The 25136-nt window shown below is 36.6% G+C and overlaps 1 protein-coding gene and 1 long non-coding RNA gene across 4 annotated transcripts in view; one reads left to right on the top strand and one right to left on the bottom strand.

The window, feature by feature from the left end:
* Positions 1–25136, bottom strand: part of PTPN3 (protein tyrosine phosphatase, non-receptor type 3) — a 165221-nt gene that overhangs the window by 30628 nt on the left and 109457 nt on the right. For all 3 annotated transcript variants that reach the window (XM_017739102.1, XM_017739103.1, XM_017739104.1), the window contains 7 exons: positions 22454–22626; positions 17547–17681; positions 15874–16050; positions 5895–5918; positions 3807–4005; positions 2716–2793; positions 1681–1737 (listed from right to left, as the gene is read on the bottom strand). In XM_017739102.1, the coding sequence (XP_017594591.1) occupies positions 1681–1737; positions 2716–2793; positions 3807–4005; positions 5895–5918; positions 15874–16050; positions 17547–17681; positions 22454–22626 (843 nt within the window). The remainder of the gene's footprint in view (positions 1–1680; positions 1738–2715; positions 2794–3806; positions 4006–5894; positions 5919–15873; positions 16051–17546; positions 17682–22453; positions 22627–25136) is intronic.
* Positions 438–11469, top strand: LOC108447878. The gene is made up of 3 exons (XR_001863579.1): positions 438–450; positions 6029–6035; positions 11198–11469. It is a non-coding gene; the product is annotated as an uncharacterized LOC108447878 (long non-coding RNA).

Below are 25136 nucleotides of genomic sequence, written 5' to 3' on the forward strand. Positions count from 1 at the left end.
CTCCAAATGGGAAAGGAGAAAACCTCAGTTCCTAGAGATGTTCCCAGAGATAGTCCTAAAGATGAAGATGAGGAAGACCCTTTGCTCCCAGGGAAGGAGAAGGGCTTCTGTTCTTAGAGATGAAATGTTCCCAGAGATGGGTGAAGAGAACTTTTATTTCTGAACGGCTCAACCTTAAAATTGTACCCCAAAAAACTTCAAGAGTGGACCCTCGAAAGCAGTTGTGGGAAAAGCTGCAAGTCGGGGGAAGGGACTCACAAGCAAGCAGAGAACCAACCCCGGGCGGCTGTCTCGTTGTGATAATGTTTTCATAGCATGGGCAAGAGAGACTCCTCTTCCTAAATGGACTGAACAAGGTTATTATGGAAGTGATAAACAGACTGAACATCTCAAGGGTTGTCTTTTTACATTGTCAGTGAGAGAAGGGAGAAAGGTGGGGGGAGGAGAAGAGTTCTGAAGGTGTGGTATGATTTTTTTTTTCTCCTTTTAGGTCCGTTAATAAACTTCTTTATATTCTTTCAAGTTTAGCACCTGCTTTGCGTTTTTCCTAATTCTTATCTCACAGAAGGTAAACAGCAATGAGTATTTTGGACCAAACCACTACATCAAGCAATTTGTTTTAGCTTGATTTGCATAACGAAATTTAGATATCAGTCCTGTGACTGCTTATCAAATTTCAGAAGAGTCAGAAGATTCAGAGTGACTGTATTTTTAGGATTAAGTCAGTAATATTTCCTAACAAGTCTGCACTGAAATTATTTTATGAGAGTTAGGAAATATAGTTCGGAAAAAGGCAAGTGAAAAAAATCTGATTTAACTATGTCTTAATTATTTAGAAAAAAGTTAAAAAAGATTTTATGTTCCTATTAGTATTTCACAATTCAATGGAAGAATTAAATGACTCTACTGATTCTTATAAACATTTCACCTAGTCTATAAGTATTTCCATAAGCAAAAACTATATGGCAAAACAGGAACAGAGTAAACATATGCTCCCTCTCTATGCTCCCTCTCTCCCACCAAGTACTCTCCCATCCTATAAATAATTTTAGCCCTAAGGATTTCTTCAGACTACTGTGGCTTGAATAGTCAATAACAACAGGTTTTCTCCCCCAAGTATTTGTCCTTTCCTGACCACATACAAAATTGTTTTAACCACAGCATCCTTTGTCAAGGAGTTTCACAGGTCTACTACTATCTTCTGCACAAAGAACTACTTCACCAAACATGAAGAACCTGACCTTCACAAACTTAATTCAGTAGCCTATATTTCTGCTGGAATTCCCTTTTCACAGTGCTCCTAATCTTGCGGATCCCTACAACAACTCCCTCAAACCAGCTATTTTTTCTAGGGTGCAGGGACCCAAATTATTTACTTCTTCAGTAAATGGTGTTCCTTATCCTCAGTCCTTGCCCCTCACCAAGAATTTTGCAGTTCAGGATGCACTTTTTGAGATGACAGGAGAACACAAATATACTTTCTACTTGTATCTTGTTTGGCTAACACTTCCAGATCTTTTAATCTCTGGTTAAAACGACTGGTTAAACCAATACCTAAAGAGAATAGCTCTGCTGCTATCTCATACTGGTTATAGGTGTGCAAATTTCTACGTGTACAGACCCTTGAGAGGTGGAAGGAGTAACAGTGGAAGGGATTAAAGGCCTCAAAAATTTACTTACAGGTGATCCTGGAGTTATTCTTGATACCACCAGTGGCATTTTCTGATCTACTCCACCCTAGAGGAATGGCAAGTAAACAGCAACCATAAATATATCATTAAGCATAAGCAGCATTTAAAACGAGTAATCACTTCTTGTTCTTTCTATATAAATTTTTTATGCTGCGTCATCATAGACAGGGTTGGTAGGACTGAATTTTCATCAGTAAATAGAGAATTAGGGGGTGGGTTGTGGTGTCTTTAAGTGTACCAATTTCCAGTAAACTAGATTGGGCGTCTTTTTCTGGCCATACATTTTAATAGGCAATAAACAGATAAAATGAAACATTTATTGTAACCTTGTGCTTGAAGCAAGCCTTAACACTTGAACTTACAAGGCAGAGTCTTCTTAGATGTTGTGACAAGTGCGCAAGGAATCTGGTAGGATCAAAGTACCAAACAACTGTACTTCCTTACTTTCTTTGCATCACATTCTATTGCTGCCCCACCAATAAATAGCCAAGGGGAAAAGATCAAACTCTGCTCTAATTTTGATATTATGGCTAATCTACAATACTCTGCTTAAATGGAAATTCAGTGAGGGAATCTAAAACATTTACAATACTCAATTATCAATAGTAATTTTCATTTTCTTCATATATTAATTTTCAACTTTCCACTGTGATTTCTAATGGATAAAATTAAACTATTTAAATTGTTTTATAATACAGAGGTCCAATTTTTCAAAAGCTTATGCCTTTAATTAGGCTTTTGAGTTCATATTTCAGCAGCCAAATAGGCAGCGTGCCTTGGATATATGCCATGCCCGTAATATATGCAACTGAAAACCAGAGAACTATTAGATGCTTATTTCTGTAAGTTTTGCTTTAACACTTAAGGATTAGGCTGCCACTTCAAAACCTCTCAGTCCATAAGAAATTCCTGTAAAATACAGCGTCTTCTCCAAATCATTATATTAAAACATAAAAATAAACATGAACTTAAAACACTTTATAGATAAAAGCATTTAAAAATAACTAAAAGACAGCTGGTTTACCTTTAGATTAAATCCAAACTTCCCTTCTTCATCTGGTATGATACGCACCAAAAGTAAATCTCCCTCAATTAGATCATTCTGCAATATACAGAAAAAGAAAGCAAGTCTTCAAATTTTTAAAATAAAGTATCAGCAAATTAGAAAACAGTGCATCCAAATTTAGATGTGCTGAACAAAAATACTCTATATAAATCCGCCTTTAAAATAGGAAGTGGATATGGTTGTAGAATATACCTATGGTAGTAGCCTTTTAAACAGTAAAAATAGCAACATACATCTCAGCAAACATGTTTTATGGTTGCTGTGTCATAACATTGTTACTCTCATCTTAGCTTTCCTTCCCAATTTATAAATGCTATTAAAGATTCAGCCTGTTGTCATTAAAAGCTTAGGTGAAGCACAAGTAGAATTGATTCTACTCTAAGAACTGTGAAGTAACTATTTTTTCCCCTCATTTTTCTCCTTTAAATAGGTGTGTTTTTTGCAACAGGTCCACATGGTAGAAGAATTAAAATGCGTCAGCAGCTAATGGACATGTTGAAAATGATATAACTTTTCTAATTAATTTTAATTAGTTGTTTTAATTGATTTTAAGGGCCTACTTTTAGCCAGAACCCCTCTGGAGCAAGCTGGGGAAGAATGATCCACTATCATAAGGTTAGCAGGGAGCAGCTGCTCTCCAGCCAGGTCAGAACTTAAAAGGATGATGTTTAGTCATCCTTAAGAGATGCAGCATGGGATAAAGCAGAGTTGTGTCTGCTATTCAGACATATAGCAACTTGAGTTAGCTGATCTTTATCCTTGGAAGAAACAAGATTTAATGATGTAAGGATTTCTATTTCACTAGGAACTTTCCCTGACGCTTGTGGAATGCTGGACACTTCAGAAATCAATCCAGTTGGCAAGCTTGTTTATCATACCGTATCTCACAGCCTTGGATAAATGCCAGTAGTAACACAAGATCTGATCTCATCACTGCCTAAAATATGCCCATCTTGAAATACAGCCACCACTTCTGTGCATTCTTAAACCACAGCTCAAAGTCACACTCACTACTAGTTCCGACTTTAAAAGCACACAACTGAACATACCTTATCGCAGTAGTACTGACTGGAATCTTCCGTCAAGCTACTTTTTGCAACGTTGTCATATGTTTCTAAGAGCTGCTTATCCACCCCTTCCAATGGGTAAGGGCCAGACATGCTGCCAACGCCATTGGGAGACTGAGCCAAGGCTTTAGGTGAGAGACGGGTCAGACAACTCCGCGTCGGACTGTTTCCCAATACATTCCTTTATTGAAGAAGGATAAATATTACTAAGGTATGTTATCCAGATTTTTAAACTAAGAATTAAAAAGAGCAAATTTTAAGAGTTAAAAGATTTAATACCACTTTATAGTGGAAGTGCAGGGAAACAGGATTGGAGTTTAATCTAAGCCTATTATTTGATCAGTGGACATCCGGAAGAATGGACAAAAATTCTGGAATAGCAAAACCATTTTAAGCAAAATATTTGGATGTTAGCAGTGAAAGGCACTGTTGCAGTGCTACAGGAATCCACAGTAACACATGGAGAGAGCAGCAAGGGAAATGCACTTCAGTTGCCAATTCTATCCATGAAACATCTTTTGCTGTGATTCCTTTCTCATTCCTGCAAAGCATTTTTTTTTTTTTTTAATTCCTCCCTCTTATGAATGCCATCTCAACCTTACCCTGTGGGAGAAGGCAGTTTGCAGAAAAGCCATGGTAAATTGTCAGAGAAACAAGAAATGAAGTGACAATGAAAGATTTAACTACAGTTAAAGTATTGTGTTATCGAGGTAGTTATAACCACATGAAAGGACACAGAATTAACTTAGGGTGCAGGTCTGGCGTTCAAGAACTTTAACATTCAATGATAACAAAAGTCAGTAACCAAAAACCTCAAATGTGGGAATTGGCCAAGTTGCCTGATGGTGATCTAGGACTTCACAAACATTCATTTAGCTACATTCCCTCTTATGAAAAGGATGACATGCAGATCTCTAATACAACTAAACTCCTTCCTTAAGTGGACCAAACTCATGGATGCCATACAGACTAACTGCTCCATCCTTATAAATACTACTTAATGTGAAAATATCTGCCTTGGGGAAAGCTCAGGTATAGCAACATCAAATTTTGACAGTATTAAAGCAGCAGAAGTACATCCCAGTAAACCCTGGCATTAAAAATTGTAAATTCAAACATTTACTTCTGCTTTGGTATTTTTCTATACCAGTGAGCTTTTTTGAACCATTTCCAGCAGCCATTTCTAGCTGTCAATGAAGAAGTAATACTACAACACAAGGACTGTAGCTTAGGCTTTTAATGTACAGGACTTGCACTGCAGCAAACTTCAATACTGTGAACACTTATGTCTCGGCCTGTGAAAATCTGATTGGAACAAACACAAATGTCCTCAAAGATGCCAACAAGTAGATGAATTCTTGCCATAATACTTCTGACTTTCAGTTATACTATGTGTATTTGGCAATGACAGCGAGGTGTTTCATGAAATATTTGCAGAATTTTCAGTTACTACAGAAAATATTTTTTCAGTGTTTGGGACATCTTATTCAATCGCACTGTTAATAGTTTCGGAATGCTTTGAAGTAGGGAACTATAATGACACTGTCAAAATCCTGTTTTTATCTGATAGCTTCCAAGACTTTTTATGTTTCCTATGAGGTCAATCTTAAGCAAGGAGGAACACTGTGTATGTATGTACATACATTCTAATAAGTTTTTCAGAACATAGTTCTAAAAAAAACATTTCACTTACAAGTTAAAATTACAGCAAATAATGATTTTTCAATGTAGAAAAGAAATCTAACAATACCAGAAAAATACAATTATATATTTCAGCCAATGTCATCTGGCACTATAAAAAATTACCAGTGGATTATCATCATTAAACTTTTGCAACAATTTCTAACTAACTTTTTTTGTTAATAGTGATGAGGAACCTATTAGAACTTAAGACTTTCCAAATCCTGACCCCAAAACTTACTTTTTTTTCACAAATCTTTACAATCTTCATTAAAAGACATTTGTGTCTTTTAATCATACAAACCCACTACTTTGAAAAATAAGTTTAAGTTATGTATTTCATTATTTATCTTAAAGCTAGAGATAGGAGAAAGTGTAAAGAAAACTCACTTTGGTGATTCTTGTTCAGATGACCTGGTAAAAAACACACAAACACAAAAACAACCTTAAATGAACATAAGTAAAATCTACCAAAAAACAAGAACTAAATTCCAATTAAAAAAAAATAAAAGCCTGCATAGAAGACAAAAGGTGTGCTCATAATTAAAGAATACTTAACCCTATGGTGAAAGTCTGAATGAGATAACTAGGGTGTTTATGAAACACTCAACAAAAATCCCAGGGCAACTCTGAACACTCACTTCCGCTTTTGACACAAGCCCAACTACAGGCAGCACACATCTGCAACTGCAACCCAAACTATGCAGTTTACAGAGGCAATTAGCCAGACACAGTACATCATTTTAGAAAGTTTTAGGTGTGGATCATGACTACAGATGTCACCAGCTGTATTTTGTAAAAAGTCAAAATGTGGCAAGATCTTTATGTTTAGGCAGCCAGAAATGAGCACATGTGGCTTCAGAAGCTTGACATTTCCAATGCTTATTCTCATGATGTGAGAACAGAGAAGGTGTTGACAGAAGCATTTGAAACAAAGCATAATGAAAGTGGTTACACCAATGAGAAGAATCTAGAATTGAAAAGAAATCAAAATTTGCAGTATGTAGTATTTTCCAATGCATTCAAGCAGCTTCATCAAAAATCACCTGAAACAGCGAGCTAAATGATATTACATCAATTAAAACAATAGCTGTGCTACTAAGACAAATTTTAAAGCAAAAGTTACAAAAAATGTGCTTGCAAAGCACAGTTTAAGGCAGATGGAATAGCTTTACAAATTCAATTAAGCAGTGACCAAAAATCCTGCAGTGTAAGTCCATTCTAGAAATATACAAATTTGAAGAAGTTCAGTTTCACTGCAGAATTGCTGAATTGCCAAGTTATAGGAGGCAATTCACAGTATACACTTAACTTTTCAACTCATGCTCTCTAAATCATCCTTGATACTAAGAATTATGTACTACATTTCATCAAAATTACAGTAAAAATAGCACCAGTATCAGTCTAGTTAAGTTCCCTTGCATGTAATTTGACAATATGAAGAAATTCTTCTTTGAGAGGCAGAGATGGTGAAGCTTGATCCCTGAAGAATTTTGGAAGTTTGAGTTCTGTGTACTTTTAATACTTTTAAAACATTAAACTTCTTCCCCTTTTATTGCAGTCATACCTAACTTCTGACTCCACTGGCACCCACCCCCACTCACCCACTAATATCTCTGGTTGTTTGTCCACAATCCCCAGAGACTTTTTACCCCCCATGTGTAAGCAGATCCTATGGGAATGTAAACTCATTGCCTGACCAGCCCACATCTAAATGGGACAAACACTGAACTTGTACTTTAATTACTCAGTGAGAGGAGAATGTCAGCTTAAAGTTTTAGGGTTTTTTCCTGCCTAGTCACTGACTTTCACTAATCTTGAGAAACTTTGCATCTTCAAAAACTCATCTCCTACATTACATTTGATTGCATTCTCCAAATAGTCTCAAGTGGAAACAGAAGAAGAGAGGTTGTACAATGACTTAAGCATTATTTCCTTAGAAAGTCACACTAAAAATAAAGAAACATTAAATTTATTCTTGTTAAGCTAATGGATTTCCTTGTGAGGCAAAGAACAATGAAATTGTACATCTTTTCTACATTTTGCCACAAAAGAGCTACAGCTCTATTACCAAATTATTTGCAGAATCAAAATTGCCCTGAGTTACCCACTTCAAGAGTCTTCATCAAAAACTTACAGACATAGAATCGTGATGAAAATCAACACAGTGTTCTGATTCAATATATTATCTCCCCTCTATCTTCCCGAGAGAAAGAGGCAGTTTGAGAAAGAAAAAAACCCAACTTGGGGTTTCATTCATAGACCTTCTGTAAACTTACAGTAATTTTTTTATTATCTCTACCTTTGAAGGCTTGAATGTGGGATATAAATTCTTAGTACTATTTGATGAAGATTTGTTAAATTATTGCACCTTAATTCAAACACATTAGCTCTAAAAGACTAACTGAAAATTCTGTAACCTTTTAAATTGGAAAGAAAGGTGATCAAATATTTGACTGAGAAAAGCAACCAAATTCAGTGTCTAAAAGAATTAATCAGACAGTGCAGCTTTGTCTTCCTAAAGTCCTTAACAGGTCAGCATGCTAAAGCTGCAGAATTTTGCACCGTAACACAGTTAAATAGTATTTCTAACATTTAATTACTCAGCAATATGAAAAAATACCTTAACCATAAATAACTAAGTGATATTTTTTTGGCTACACAGTATTTCACAGTTTACTAAGCCATCTTCCTCATTTCACAACATACAAGGACTGTATTTTAAGACAATGAGATAACACTCACCAGACCAGCCATTCAACTTTTTCCTCAAGGAAGAGAGCTCTTCCTTGCAAGGAGATTAAGCTTTCCATTGGTGCAGCAAACAAGCAAACACTTCAAAACTTCAGGTAATTTCTCTTCCTCACTTCACAATATAACTAAATTCATGCCATTTCAATCTTGCACTCAGTACGGGTTGATCTATTGATAATTATCTTTTAAATAGAGGTCTTTGCCCTGAAAAGTCTAACTCTCCTCTTCTGTCAGAAGGACAGAATGGAAAGGTCTTAAGCAAAGACACCTCCTCCTCATTTTGGTGTGACCTCCCAGGGAATTCTGCTATTCTGAGAACTGAGGATGATAAACTACAGCAGAATAAAACCCCGAGAGAAAAGGGTCAACTGAAACAATAGCACTGTAGCAAAACTCCCCCTTTACAAACAACTGAAGGAAACATCTGTAGGTTTTGCCCTTGTGCTGTTCTTGAAGGTCTTAAAGCTTCTTTTATTGTAACACCTGCAGGGCTGGGGAGACTGAGTGTGCCAGCACTTCCATTACCACCTCTTTTCTGAGGTCTCACCATTAAAACTGGGGTTTTTATTCATAAGCAAAAAAAGTGGAAGATACTTGCAGCAACACCTTTCTGCTGCTTTTTAGAGAAATTTATACACAGAATATTCAGCATTTCTGTGAAGAGAGTGACTGTGTAAGTTGTCATAAGTTTTTTGTGCTGCATAATTAAGAGAACCAGCACAGAAAACTTGAGGACTTCATGGCATACACGAGCTTTTCAGTGATTTCCTATAAATTCCAATCATGCACATTTGAAAGCTGCTACCATCACCATTAAAGGGATACTTTGTTACTCTGCATTGCCTCTATTGACTGTATTCCAGTTTACTGGCTTGCCATGAACATTTCATGTATTTTGATACACAGCATATTCTTGGATTGCTGCAAGGTTTGCCTTATCATAGGTTTGCAATTCAACTTTGAGACTTTCCATTTGGATGCAAAATTATTGCTTTTTGAACTGGCAAGGAAAGTGTAGTACACTTGAATAAGGATATATATTTAAAAAGAAAAGTTTACATCTAAGCAAAATATACACATGTACTATTTTCATGTATATTTGGGTGGAAAACCCAAAGTCTATTAGTAGCAGCCTTAAAATTCTAATCTTAAATTGATTGAAACATTCTCAGATCCACTGTCTAGTATTAGGATATTTTCCTTGAGAAAGGCTGAAAGTACACAAACAAGGACAATAGAATTTTGTGAAATTCAACAGATTTTGTAAGAACAAAGAAATTATCATATACATGTATGATTAAGAACTAAGGATAAATAACAGTTTCAAATGTGGTTTGCTTTCTTTTTTTTAACTCATTTGCAATTTTCTACCAAAAAGTAGCTACTGGGACTTGGCTGGATAGATCTGAAGGGTACTTTTATCAACAGTAAAGTTTTTAAAATTTTGCTCACATGAAAATTCATATTTTAGTTAAACTAAAGATGTGTTCTCATAGCACATTCACCAAAGCTCACCATGCAGCCACAGTTTATTGTCTATCAAATGCTAAGCTAAAAGAATTGAACAAATGCAGCATCCGTTCAGGAAATCTATTTTCAGTCCAATACCTTCACCAGATGATGCATCACACTCACACCAGGAACGTATGTGCACTTCCAGAAATTCATAGCACAGTGCAAGTGAATTTCCTTTTTGTATACTAGTTCATCATTTCATTTCCTTCCCCTCCAGATCTGGGGTGTACACATTATTCCATCTGTATCACTAGCAAAAGATAGTTTTACGACGGAAGTTAAAAGATGTTTATAGCTTTGCAAGCATTTCAGACAAAAGTTTATGAAGGGATATATTGCTTTTACAACAAGTAGAATTGTAGACTCAAAATAATTTATGTTGTAAGGGAACCTGAGCGGTCACTTAAACTCTTTTTCAAAGAACACACGTCAAAGCTAGATGAGAGTATTCGGGTCCTTGTCATGTTTTGAGGTTCTCCAAGGATGGAAATAACTCCACCTTTCTGCTGATGTGTACAAAGGCTTAAACAATCAAAATGTTATTTCCCCCCCGCCCCATTATCTTTTGAGCACTTCCCTAGCTATAACTTGTGTCCAACACCCCATGTTTTTGCTCTGCATCTCCAAGAAGAGTTGGCTCTATATTCTTTATAATCCTCTTTTGGCAGAGCAAGGCAACAATGTGACCAACCCCTCCTCGACTCCCCCAGCCTTCTGGTTCTCCTCATGCATCATATGCTTGCACCTGTGAATAACTTGCCAGATTTATCTCATCTATCAATGTATGATTTTAAATATACGATCTATGTCATCTCACCTGTCAGGAAGCTTTTCTTGCTGACTGTTACTATACCTTATCACTTTAAAATATGTTTTACAATAATCTTCTTTCTGGTTAAACAGAAAATTTCATAGCTAATCTTTTCTGTTAGGCCAGTGAATCTATTCTAAAAAAGTACCAAAACACTTGCTCCTACGCAATCTGCTGTTCCAAACCAAACAGACATGTTTGGTTTATTTAATTACAAGGTGAACAGGAGAAACTGAATCCAATTCAGGTAACAAGATCCTCCACACGGTTTATCAGGTTATATTTCCAAGCCAATAAGACAGTTATTTTTTCTCATTAGCACCTTGAATACTGTGCTGGTTTTGGCTGAGGTAATTTTCTTCACAGCGTCTAATATAGGGCCCTGTTTTGGATTTGTGCTGAACACAGGGGTGATCATATAGAGATCATTTGGTTATTGCTGAGCAGGGCTTACACAGAACAAAGGCCTTTTCTGCTTTTTGTACTGCCACGGTGGTGAGGAAGTTGTGGGAGGCTGGGAGGAGACACAGACCAGAGACGTGACCCCAGCTGACCAAAGGGATATTCCAGACCGTATGACATCATGCTCAGTATACAAAGTGGGGGGAAGAAGGAGGAAAATTTGGAGCATTGGCATTTGTCTTCCCATGTCACTGTTATGTGTGATGGGACCCTGCTCTCCTGGAGATGGCTCAACACCAGCCTGCCTATGGGAAGCAGAGAATTAATTCCTTGTTTTGCTTTGCTTCTGTGTGTGGCTTTTTCTTTCCTTATTTAACTGTCTTTATCTCAGCCTGTGAGTTTTCTAGCTTTTACAATTCTGATTCTCTCTCCCTGATTCCATTGGTGGGAGAATGAGTGAGTGGCTGTGTGGTGTTTGGTTGCTGGCTGGGGTTAAACCATTGCAAATTTATATATTCTTCCTAACAAGTACCCTTCCCATTCAGAAAAGTGTGTTCAAAAACATGAAAAAAGGCATTAAGAGGACAAACAACAGCTATATTAAAACTCCAAACTATTTCACCGCTGATATAAAAATTTAAAAATATTTTAAAAAGCACAAGCCATTAAACCTGAATTTACAAGATCAAAAATAAGCTCTTCTCCTCATAAAAAGGGGAAACGGGTCCTGTTCTGGTAATATGACTAAGATTATCCTGAACTGTCAAAATAAATTACTGTTTGTTTCAGTAATCCTTTGCATGTATCACCTTCTTTCCAGAAAGAAACCCCAGCTTACTAACATTCAGTTAGGGGACAAGTGTGGGTGTTATCTGTTCTGAACTGGTGAGGCACAGCCATAAGCCATAAGAAAGTGTTGTACAATAGGGAAAGTAACCTATGAGACTTCAGAAGGCCAAGTGTGGGCTCCATGTCTGTGCTAGTGCTAATTTTTCAGTGGCAGTAGCAATGAGCTGAGATGCTCAGCAACAGGGTAACAAAGAGGAAGAAGAACTGATGGGGAGGCCTTCCTCACAAAGGCTGGGGGGCCCTGGGCCTAACAAAAGTCGTCTTGAAGTCCTCTTCAGCACTGTCTTTTCTGACAGGTTTTGTAAGCAGAAGTGATTTGAGATATTTGGCTTAGATAGGCAAACCTATTCATGCCCTGCAAATGAAGTTCTGGATAATGTATGTTAATTTGGGATTAGAGCAGTCTATAATACAGATGTAATAGACAGCTCCAACCTTTTCTGCAGACACTAAACTGAGAGAAAAACTGCTTCTTTTCACCGTGTCTGAGCCCCAAATGGTTCTTGAATGTGAAAGTGCCTTAGATAATCTGGGTAGCAGGAGCAACAAAGCTACACCTAACACCGTGCTCACAAGCTTGCCCTGGCTTTCTGTAGTTCACCCAGGTGCATAGTTTGTGCTATTTTCCAGATTTCTTTTTTCCGGTTACAGCCCATGGGAAACACCTCAAATTTCAGTTAGAAGGCACAGTGTTCACACAAAGTACATTTTTATAACAATTATTTTGTCCTTAAGAGAAACAACAAAAAAAATGACAAAACATTATCGAGCTTTATCTCCAGCATGTTCATTTAAAGGATTTTAACAGCAAACATAGTTCTGGATGATGACATGTTGAAACGGTAAAAAAGAAATTGAAGAAGAAATATTAACAAGTGCTATGTTTTATGGTCTCTAAACTAAGAGCTGCTCCACATAATTTGTTTTCTAAATTGTGTACTGTTTCATAAAAAGAAAGTAGAACTTGATTGATTCCTATGTGAGAGTAGACAGAGCAAGGAAGAAAATTGATTATTAAGAAAATAAATATACTTGGTATTGTCAGGAAGGAAAAGAAAACTGTATAGGGAAATAAATGTACTTTTGCCAGCAGTGGCTGCTTCTACATTTCCGATACCCATCAAGTTCCGAGTGTGCCTCGGCAGGATTAGGTAAATAGCAAGGCTTGTACATGAGTTTTATCTATGATTTGCCTCAAAAAGCACTCTATCATAACAGGTCAGTTTGAAGGTAGGTCTATCCTACCTTCAAACAACAAACCACTTGTCTTTTGATAAAAAAGTGAAAAAGAGGAAAGACTATCACCCACTCCTGAAATGCTGATGGCAGCTGGAAAAATAAATGAAGAGCCATATTCCATGCTAACTGCAGCTTGCACAGTCTTGCTTCAGAAATAGTAAATTAAATTGGTGTTTACTTTACAGAAATCGAGCTGTTGCAGGATTATTATTATTAATATTTGAAGTCACAGACATAGCCATTCAGTGATTAAATACCAGTATTTACAGCTGTTTGACAGCAGCTCTCCAAAAATGTTTCGGAAATTTTTCATGCCAAAGCTATTCGTTAGTTATAATTAGCATTAACTAACAGCTTTTTTAATAGTGTCAGTGGGCTAGGCAGTAAAAAAAAGGCCCCCTAAAGACAATGTGTATTACCATTAGTAACATGAGAAGCTACTCTTGGCTCTCCTCTAATGAAAAAGAAATACTGAAATTAGAAATCTGGGGTGTTTTCCATAACGTGTTTCTATTATGTCAATTCAAATCTACTGAAGACCACCATGGCAAAAATGGGTAAGTTGGCTTTAAAAAATCTATCAGTACACTAAAACGTGTTTTATAGTTAATGCTTAAATATTGCCAACATGTGGCAAAAGCCCAGGGCAAGCATCTATATTTAATTCTGATGATATGAAAAGTGAACTTTTTTCCTTACAAAACAGATTTAGCTGAGAGCGTAAGATTCCCTCTCTATCAATAAAGAAAGATTTTACATACATACATACTTAATTTTACTTTACATCTTTCAACAAGGGAAGTGAAGCAAGTCATAACTATTGTAAGATTGCAAAAGGAAAAAAAATGGAATGTGGACTAACAAATTTCTGTGTAAAGAAAAGCTTTTTTTTGATTTGTATGGCTACTTTGTATTTTACCTCAATTGTTATAAAGGAAATTATTAATGACTGTTTTACTTCACAAAAGTCTAACAGTCAGTACATAACAAAGGATCATTTATTTCATTCTTCTTCCAAAACACTCAACTTGAATTTAATTAATCAGATTTATGCAAGCATTTTTTCATTTACCTGCACAGTATCAAATATTATTATACCCAAAAAAACGATAACTCATTTGGGATAAGATGTAAGAAGAAAAGCCATGGTTTATATGAGCTAGTAACAGTAAAAATCTCCACAGTGAGTGATATTACTCAGATTCAGCACAGTCATTTAGGGCTCAGAAAATAAATGAATGTGCTATTTTCAAATTTAGAACATCCTTTTTTCACTGTCTGAAGAAAGGCATAAAGGCTGGCTTTCCCACTCCATTCTCAGTAGGTTTTAGATAACTGAAAGAGGAAGGAAAGAGAAAAAACTACAGGGGAAGAAAAGAAAAAGGAAAATAAAAACAATCTAACAATGTACTAGCTGGCAGGACGCAATTCACCAGCCACAAAACACAGCATGGCAGCTTCTACTCTCATCATCTCTTCTTATGTCTGCCTCTCAGTATTCTTACTCAGAAAATACTTCTAAAAGTGTATTACCTGCTAACTTTAAAACATAGCACAGATGTGGTTTCCTATCCATGACTATTCACATCTAGAGGCCTCACTTTTATTTATTATCATGGCTACTACTGCCATTGGTACTAATAAATAGTATTAAGGTTCAGCTGTCTTACATTCAGAAAAATAGAAAAATGAAGTGACAAACTTAAAATACTTAATACACTCAAAAGAGTGACAAACTCCAAATATGCATACAACATGTCAATTTTTCATTTATTTTATTGAGAACTCTCTGCTGTAATGTAGTAACAATATTATTATAGAATTTAAAGAAAACAGTTTAAATCCAGAATTTAAAGCTACATTTAGTAGCTGCACACTGTCACAGAGGCAGGTGAGTCCTATCAGCTTCCAATAAGACATTGCTTCTCAAAATACACCTTGCCTTAAAGTTACTAGGCATCACTAGAAACCATGTTTCTTTTGTAATGCTACAAAGGAACCTGCATTTTAATACACTGCATTCTCCCCAGCTCCAAGTAGCTCTTTTTGTTTTGAGACTGAAAAATTAATGACTTTGTACATTATTTCTGAAGTTGATGTTGTGATAATCTGAAGCTACCCATTAAGAAATGAGTAACCCCACATATGATGTAATACACAAGCAAACAAACAATCAGAGTGCACAAAGACAGGTGCTTCACGTCCCGGAAGAAAACCCAGCAGCGGTTAAAGCACTGCAGAGAACAAAGGAATACAGGCAAAAAGCAGACACTGTGTTTAGACAAGCCATCGACAGTTCCTCTGAAGAAGAAAAAGATGGATGACCACTAGTATTATGATGTTCTTGCGTATACTCAAATGCAATACCTCTTCCAGCCTTTGACAAGGCTGAGCTGATGATGTGGAACGTGAGTTAACTATTAAAGGAGTTCACTAATTCTTTCTCCCCACAAAAAAGAGTTTTTGACAGGTAGAAAAGGGTTGCAAAAGCTGCTAGGGAACAGGATAATACAGATTTGAAGTGGCATGCTTTAATAGTTCCTCTAATTTTACTAATAGCTCAACCACTGAGTATTTTTTAGAGATGAAGAGTTGGTTTGCTTTTGACTTGCCATTTTATGTCATGGCATTTGCAGTGTAGCAATTGGTCAAAATAAAGCTTATGCAAACACAAAACTGCTTGAACTCATTGTAATATTACAACTGACTGTGACTGCTTCACACTACAACACTTTGGTTTTTATTCAGTGCTTTTAAAAAAATCAAAATAGGCAGTGGATTGTTTGCAGAAGTCCTTACCTCCTCTGTGGACTACGATTCTGAGAGAATTCTGAATCACTGTCCTTCGATGTTGGAGAGCCCTTATATGTGTAAAAAACATCCTCTGTTTCAGTAATATAACTAATCTCGTTTGTAAGGTTGTCTACAGATGAGTGTCGTGGTTTGCGGATTTCGTGACGTAGTCTAGGACTCCGCCTTAAAAATACAGAACACAAACACATGCAGGAAGATTAGAATATTTCACAAAACCTTATTGAAGAAAAATTTCTATCCTATTGCAGTTATGACTTGAATCTTCATAACAGGACCATAAGTCTCACTTTAAATAATCAATTTTTAAGCATTTTGTATGGTATAGTAGGTAATCATACACTGCTAGGTTCAGTACACTGAACTGATTTGGTCTTTTCACCCCTGTAAAATGCAACTTTTTAAAGTTTCAATCATAGGATAATTCTGGTTGGAAAGGACTAATGGGGGTTATCTAGTCCAACCTTCTGCTCAAAGCAGGGTCAACTAAGGCCAGAGTAGGCTGCTTAAGGCTTTACCCACTCATGTCTCAAAAAATCTGAAGGATGGAGACCACACAGTTTCCCCAGGCAATGACTGTCCAAATGGTGAAGCAGTTTTTCCATTATAGCCTGACAGAACCTCTCTTGTTTCAACATATACTTGTTGCCTCGTCCTCCCACCATGCAATACTGAAGAACCTAGCCTCATCCTGTAGATGGCCTCCTCCTAAGTAATTCCAGGCTGTTACTAGGCATCTAGGAAACCCTTGCTTCTCCAGGCTGAACAAGTGCCACTATGTCAGCCTCGCCTTACAGGGTAGGTGCTCCAGCCTCCTCAATACCTTAGAGCTCGTGGTCTTTGCTGAGCTTGCTCCAGTTTGTCTTGTATTTGCAGACAAAAAGGGCTGCAGCATTCTAATAAAATCTAGAGAATGCTGAGCAAAAGCAGGCTCTCACTTCCACTGACCTTCCATCTACGATTTTGTTAATTCTGCCAGGTTGAAGTGGACTTCTTTGCTGTAAGGGCACACCAGATGGCTCATGTATCACTTCTGGCTGTAAAGATTATCTGGTGGTTTTCCAGAAAGCTGAACTGCAGGCAATACTGTTGCACTGGGTTCTTACTTCCCAGGACTTTGTGTTTGTTGAATTTCACACATTTCCTATTGGCTCATTCCTCCAGATTATTGAGATCCCTTTGGAGAGCAGCCCTGCCCCCAGGCTTATTGATTCATCCCTCCAGTTTGGTGCCATCTGCAAACTTTATGATCAAGCACACCATTGCCTCCTCCATGTCATAAAGATATTAAGCAGGGCAGGTCCCAAGAGAGACATCTCTAGTCATCTACTTTTTGTTGTTGTCCAGGTAGAGTGTGACCCATTAACACCTCTCCTCTTAGTCCAGTCATCCAACCATTTCAATGTTTTTTTTAAAACTACCCTGTTGTCCACCCATCCAGAAACACAATGTCTTAACTCGAGTATAACATTTTGGCAGACAACAAGAAAGCCTTGCTAAAGTTGAAGTAAGTGACATCCACCCTTCTGTTGTCATACATATTCTCAGAATAACAATGTTTAAATATATATGTACACACTACATAATTATCCTGCTAGAGTACATACAATTAGAAACGGTAGGAGGCTAGAAGGTGTGGAAAAGGCTGAAAATGGATTTACCAGTTGGGGGTAACAGGAGGTGATCGAGAAGGAAGGCTTTTGGTCTCTAGGTGCTCAACCGATAAGGATCGTCTCATAGATGGGTTCCAAACCATCCCACCTATCACTTTTCTGCAGTACTGGTTGTTTACAGACCTGAAAAGCAATAAAACAACTATATGTGAGTTATTTTGCATAGAAAGCTTAAATGAAATAAGGTATGATTATGAAAGTCAACTTCATAATTTAAAGCATCCCCTGTGCTTACCCCTCCTTACTTATGCATTTACATTCTCACAGAGACATTTGCTGTCCCTCACTTGTGACAATAAAAGTGATTGTTAATCCCTGCTACATTGCTAATCACAAGCCTGGGTAAAAATAACTTTTTCTGAGAATTATTTTTAACTCAATTGTGTTTAAGACGACAGAGAGGAAAACAGGAAATTCAGTATGTCCTACTGGCACTGAACTGAGTGCCTGACAAAACACAGTTCAAATACAGGTAAAATGTTCTGGAGCTTCCCTGTTAATACTCATAAAGGAGTAACAATTCACCAAGAGCTTCACTGCACACAGGACAACTTTACCCATCTATCTGCTACCTCATCAATTAAGAGCTACACCAGACAACACTCTATTTCCAGAAGGAAGCCACTTTTGAGTGAGGTACTCCTTATAGAGATAAATCATTAAAGAAAAATCTGACATGAAAATAGGACCTCCAGGTCTGGACTGCTTCTTATGACAAGAATCTGACGAGAAAAGGGCTGCATCAGGACCAGAAACACAGCTAGGAAAGCAATAAAAGTATCTTACTAGTGAAATAACACAGCATAAAGAAAATCTTTAAGTAGGCTGAAATGGAGATAAACTAACTTTCATGCATCATTTTTTACAGCATTCCACAAGTCAAGCTGAGAGATAAACGGCTCATCCTTGAGTTTACAGGCCTAGGTTTTCTCATGGAAGAAACAATTTATTAGTTATGGAGAAAAACACCTTTGGGTCATTAAGCCCTGAGCTGTACATAATGGGCAGGTAGGATAGCAGACTATGTTAAGGACCTTACTATAGAGCTGAAAATTTTACATAGCATTAAAAAAAAAAAAAAAAAAAAAAAAAAAGCCTTACTTAAGCTGTGGCTATTATGCTAAAATCAAACCTTAAGCATGCTTTGCATTGTACTACTTTTTGCTTATGTAAGTAAAAGAAAAAGCAACCCATAACTTTTTTTCATATATACTGAAGTATTTCATATATCTTGTTCCCCATTTTAAAGGAAATCAATTCCTTCATCTTCTAAATGTACTTTAAAAGCTTCTCCCAGTAAAGAAAACAGAGGAAAAACTTAGTATGAAGCACCTACATATCAAAATCAGCTACCGATGTATGTTTTCATGCCTAGCAAACAAAGTCCATCAGCTCAGGAGCGGATTTTGCCTATACTACTCATTTTATTTTTGTTAAGACTTTTGAATACAATGATAAGGCACCAACTACTCTGATCTTCTTCAGAAAGAGAGTTTTTCAGAGAAGACTTACACAGTTGGAGCAGAGGGAAAGACTGGAAAAAGAGGACGCATTATGAAAAATGCATTGTGAAGAACTCCACATTAATCAGCTTTTCTTTTTTACAAGTGGATGTTCGTGCATTTTCCAATACAAACAACTTGAAGTGCAACGTAACTCATGTGATGGAAGCCAGAACCCTAAACCCTAACTCTAATCTTAAATCCCTAATCCTAACCACAAAAGCACTCATACTGTATGTTCTGTAGATGTTTCAGTTAAGGCACAGAAGATAAATAATCTCCTGAACTTCAAGTAGCTGCCCTTCAGATGCCAAATATCAGCATATTTCTCGGCAAACATTCTGGGAAGCTGCCAAAGCCTTTCTGGAATGGCCTGTACAATCTTGAATTGATGCTTCCTTTCTCCCGTCTATTACTGAGGCTATCCTTGGTGAAAAATACAGATACATTTTTAGCTTTTCAACACAGAATGAGAATGCACCTAGGAGAGGTTATTCAGCCTTCAGTCCAGAATTTACCTCTCAGGATCTGGGAGATGTGATTCAGTCTGCTCCTAGAACAAGGTTTACAGGTGATTTATACAACTCAGCAGCCTAATTTAAATGGAATGCCACTAGTACCTAAGCTAAGAGAATCAAGAAGGGCACAGGTATGTGCAAATAAGAAATTGTACTCAAGTACTGCAACTATTTGAACTGATGCAATAAATGCTAGGCTATCTGCCTTGCATAAGTGTAGAAGAACATAGTACATGAAAGCCACAAATTCCATAGGAAAACCTGTGATACTTAAGAGGGTAAAACCTTAATGTAGCACCCTTCAAAGCTGATGGCAGCACCATGAAAAGAATTATTGACCACGAGTCGATCTTAAAACCTCCAGGATTGCCTGATGTGGTCAGTGGAGTCTTTGTCTGCACACTTGGTTTTGTGGGTTGATTTGCATGCTTGTGTTTGATTTATACAATGCAAAAATTTGTTCTCTTTCACAAGGGAGAATGCAGAATCTCTTTTTTGGTTGTGTAGCTTCCACATGAGTTCAGAGCCATCCTTGAAAAGGAGCATGGAAACTCTTACAACTGTCTGCAATCATAAACAAGTAGGAAAGTGAAAATTTTCAATATGTGAAATATAACTTCAGAAGTGACTTTGTCATATTTTTTCTTGACTCTTTTGAGAAAATAATTTGCTGAGTGACAATGACCAAGTTCATAGGAACTACTCAAAGTCTTTCAAAATTACTGTTGCTTCTTATGGACTTTAGCAGTCTCTCATAGCAATGATTGCTGAGTTTCTTCTTCCTCATGTAGATCCTAAAATTCACATTTAATGCTGGTATAAATAAGGCCAAAGAATGCATTAGTACAGAGGTTATCATTAAGCTGATGGAAGGTATCACTATAACTGATTCTCCCCCTGGAGATTTCTTAAAAGTATAAGTAAGCAATTCAGCAGAGACAATGCCTCAGAGTACTGAAATTCCTGAAAAGAGTTCTTTCTTAGTAACTCAGATCAACAATGAGAACTGTCCCGTATGCTACAGACCATTAAGAAATTGTAACAGCAGATTTGTCAAAAATAAAATGTTTGGTAAAAATTGGAATGATACTAAACAGGCACCCTTTGGAACTCATACTGTTTTCTTTATTACCATTACAAAGGCAGTGCAATGCCTGTGTCTATATATACATCTGTAGGATGATCAGGGTTTTGAATCTCTTTGCAAATTTGAAAGAAATAAAGGACTCTAGGACCTGACAATCCTGCAAACTTTGAGAGAACCACCTCCTCAACTGGAAAAACAAGGTCATAGCACTCCATAAATGAGTTAATTCTAAAAATAGGGATCTGCAAAAGTTAGAAAATTAGAATACTGTTCATACAACTACTTGGTCTTCTGTGATCTAGAAACCAGATCATCTAGCTATGACCTAGTACTAGGTGAAAACATGGAATTACACTCCAGCATGAAACATAACATTTTATCGACTTCCTACTGTTGGACAGCCCTCATGGGTTAACTGCTTCATTTCCAAGAAATACCAGTGCACTTGGTATCAATTTCTGCAGTATCAAAAGAGACATAGGAGTGTGAAAAGCCAGATAACCACCAAAGTCTGAAAATCTATTTGAAGTATGTTGACATAATTCAGAAGTTGAAGCTTATCCAAACAGAAGAGAGAGAATCAGTCTGGCAAATTAAATGTAAAGTTAAACTCTTAAGGGAATACAAAAACTCATAAAATCACATTACCCATGAACAAAAAGAAACCAGTAAAATACTTCTCCAAAAATCATGAGAAAAAGCAGGTTTCTAGAGAGTCTATAGATCATCAAAGGGTCAAAGAACCCCCCATAATCTCATATCTAGAGAAGATAATGACACAAGACTTTCTTTTTCATTCACTATTAACATGAAATATTTTTAATGTTTCATTACAGAATGTTTTTTGGGGGTGGGGTGGGTGAATTGGGATGGGATATGGATGAGACAACAGCAGGACATGACACCTTTGTAGTTAATTGCTGATAAATTTAACAACAGAACAAATCAACATAATGGAAGAAATCACTGTGATTGATAATTATCAAAAGAGTCTAAAAGCCCCTAAGATAAAAGAGCAGAACTACTCGAGTAAAATTTCCCACTTCAAAAGTCACACAGGATGGCCAAAATAAAGGCCAATTGCAAAGAAATGGAGAAGGACATTATGATGCTAAGTGACTGGACAATAAACTGGCAACTTAAATTTAATGAAAATAGGACCCAGTTACTGCATATGGGGAGGAATAATCCCAGCTTCATATAGGAAAATTACAGGTTTAAAGAATTACTTCTGGGTAACTAGATCTTAGATAACACCAGGAAACTACCAGCTCTGTAACTAGAATCCAATGAGGAAAATAAAGGATTAGAAGAGACACAACAGGGGTATCTTGAATACCTGAATGGGAAAAGGGTTTTCATCTTTATGTCAGTAATAAGTGGTTGGTATGATGCACTCCAGAAATTGCCCTAACATATTAAACAGAATGTGTACATGACACTAATGGCTAAACATTTCAAAACAAATCTGTTCTGCAAATTCTCTTACCGGATCATTAGCTACATGACATTTTTCCTTTTCAGTGTTTTTACACTTCAGACTGAAGCAGCAAGTTGAAAAAATAGCAGTAAAACATATATTCAAACACCTTTTGAGGCAATTATAAGAAAAGTGCTATTGTAAGGAGAACACATTGCAGAAAGTTAAACCACAACTGTGTAACTATTCAAATGGTTCATATATAGACTGGGACAAAGCTATGGACAGGACTGAACTCTGCCACTCCAACTTGAGCAAATCCTCCCATTCCCATCATAGAGCAAAACATGCTTTCATACAATACTTACTTTGCTGGATTTCTAGAACCCAGAGTCCAATAATGTGATAATATCTTTTTTTCATGAGGTAGTGACTTCTTTGCCTGAAAAAATGTGTGATGCTCTACACAAGATTTCCAAAGATTTTTGCATGCTCTGTAATTTAACATGTTGAAGGCAACAATATGCTCTCTGGATTCATTCTGTAACAGCAGGGAACACCATGTTTCAACACATACAAGTGGATGAAACAGTAAACAAGGTTATAAAACAACAATAAAGTTATTTCAAGCTTAAACATGAAACATACATTGAGGAAAACAAACAAACAAATCAGCATATAGTAGATTTTGAGCTGGAGATGGCCAAAATACCTCAGTGACCATATGAAATTCCAAACTGCAAAATGTGCATTTTAACAAGTTAACGAAATGTTAATGAAATATTTAAGTCTAGAGTGGTAAAGATTTTGTATATACGAGTTGTCATGTTATACAGATAAACATATTTCCAGGTTTCCAGTCAGATTTTGAGCTCCTAAGACAAACAAAATACTTTAAAATATTCCATTAAGGGAATAAAAAGGCAAAAAGCCCTCATTCTTTGAATTCAAACTCTTGGCACAAGGCTTCAATTCAATAACGTTCTTTGAAGCACCACAGTATGCAAAAAGCATATTCTTGATAGTCTTTCAGAAGAAACTGAAGATGTTAACAGTGATCCTTCTTGGGGGAAAGAAAGTAGCTGTGATGGGACAGGAGCTGCTGGTACTGCTGTTTAAATCCACTCCTGCTTGGATGATAACATGAAGCCACAATGAGGAGGATCAGAGGGCAGCAGAATACAAAACTTGTGTGTCTCGGTGCAAACTCTTACAAGTAACCTTAGTGCCAAAGTGCCAGTGAGACACAAGTGCAACACAATTGTGTCACCCATGTTTTTCCCAAGATCTTGTACAAGAGAAAGCTTTGGTTAGTTAATCTAGTTATTGATGGGAAGATAGTGGAATGAGAGCAAAGCAAATAGGAGAAGATAACATGAGACCTTGAGTCAATTGCTATCACAGCACAGCACCTCAGTGAAAAAAAGGAAGTTTTCATCACTCATCTTTTCCAGCTCCTCTAAATTATGACTGATTTTGACATCTCAACGTATAATTAGACAGGCAACATTTCGCTTGCTCACAGCAACAGTCCTGTTGGGAAGTAACTACAGACTATAGTCAATCTATTCTCCTTGTGTTCTTTTTATTTCTAGACAGCATTTTACAAATGCCATGTATCAGAGATCAATCCTGCATTTTGCAAATCACTTCATGGCTAGTTCAGAGAATTTATGGCTTCAGACCCTCTTTTAGAAAACCAGTGAGACTCTCAAGAGAAAAAAAGTTTTGCCTCTTGATTTTAAGTAAGCACTGAAAAACATTTAACTGATTGCAATCTTTCAGGAATGTTTTCCCTGTAAGTACTAAAGCATTTAAAAAGTATTTTCTTTTTAAGATGTGGGTTTGTTATTTGAGTCTCTTGCATACTGGAACCAATTCATCTTCTGTCAGTTCACCACACTTGCTTCTAAGTAGTTATGTAAAATAAAGCAGGAAAGCATAGTGAAATCTTAACTCAGAATTTCTTGAAATATATAAAGCATGTATCACAAGGATTTAATGATAAATGCCATGTCTGACACACTCCCCATTGGCAGAACACCACTTGAAGAGTTTTACTACTCCAGTAGACAAATAAAAGGAAGTGTACAGATATTTTTGTTGGCCTGAAGCACTGGTCTTTCAATTGCCACAAAAATTATTTTATCCAAACTTCTCAATTATACTGAAAAGCTGTAGTATAAAGATAAAGAATTAAGTACACCTAATAGTCTCTTTTTAAATTTAGACAGAAAACAGTAATGAATTTTACTTGTTACATCACATGTGTGCTTTTCTGTTGTCACAGAACCTTCTTAGCAACCTTTAAGTATGCTGGAAGTTTTAACATGGATTTAAGCTAGGAAAAATATTTTGAGAAGTTTCATAAAAATTTATTCAATTTTTAGACTAACCTTTCAATTCAATTTTTAACATAATCTTTTGTTAATAAAAATCTGCCTCACTAAGAGGCCACCTTGCAAGTCATGCTGTTAAATCTGTGTACTTTTTTGAAGGTGAGGAGAGTTCTAGTGGGATCCAAGGACCTAATGCCCATCATACTTCTCAGCTCAAGTTCTAACAGAATGGCATTTTAATGATTATCAAGAAATAAGAATTAGAGAAATTTGTGGCCATTAAGGTAAAGGGAACAATTTCACATAGCTAAAGTGTCTTGCTGGTTCAGTATAAGGAAGAACTTTTGCATTAGCTGTATGAGTATTCTATTCACAGAAAATATGAAACTATCTACAGCATAGAAAGATATATTTAGTATGCAGCAAATGAAGTTGTTTGTAAGCATTAGATAGGAACACAGAAAATAAAATTCCATTTCTGAAAGGTACAAAATGTTGGCTGTAAACAGCATAGGTCCTATTCCTGCCTTAAATCCTGTACCTTTCATTAAGCCTACATGTCATGAGCTTCTATAGCATCAGACATTCACTGATTCACCAGTCTTGCTTCCCAGTCCTTATGTAGTTCTTCAGTAGAAACAGAAGAAATACTGCATACTCCTAATCAAGTAGCTGATCAACAGACTGAAGCAGTGGGAGGGTAAAAAAAAAG

Source organism: Corvus brachyrhynchos, unplaced genomic scaffold (assembly GCF_000691975.1).
Source record: "Corvus brachyrhynchos isolate BGI_N302 unplaced genomic scaffold, ASM69197v1 scaffold7, whole genome shotgun sequence".
NCBI lineage: Eukaryota > Metazoa > Chordata > Aves > Passeriformes > Corvidae > Corvus > Corvus brachyrhynchos.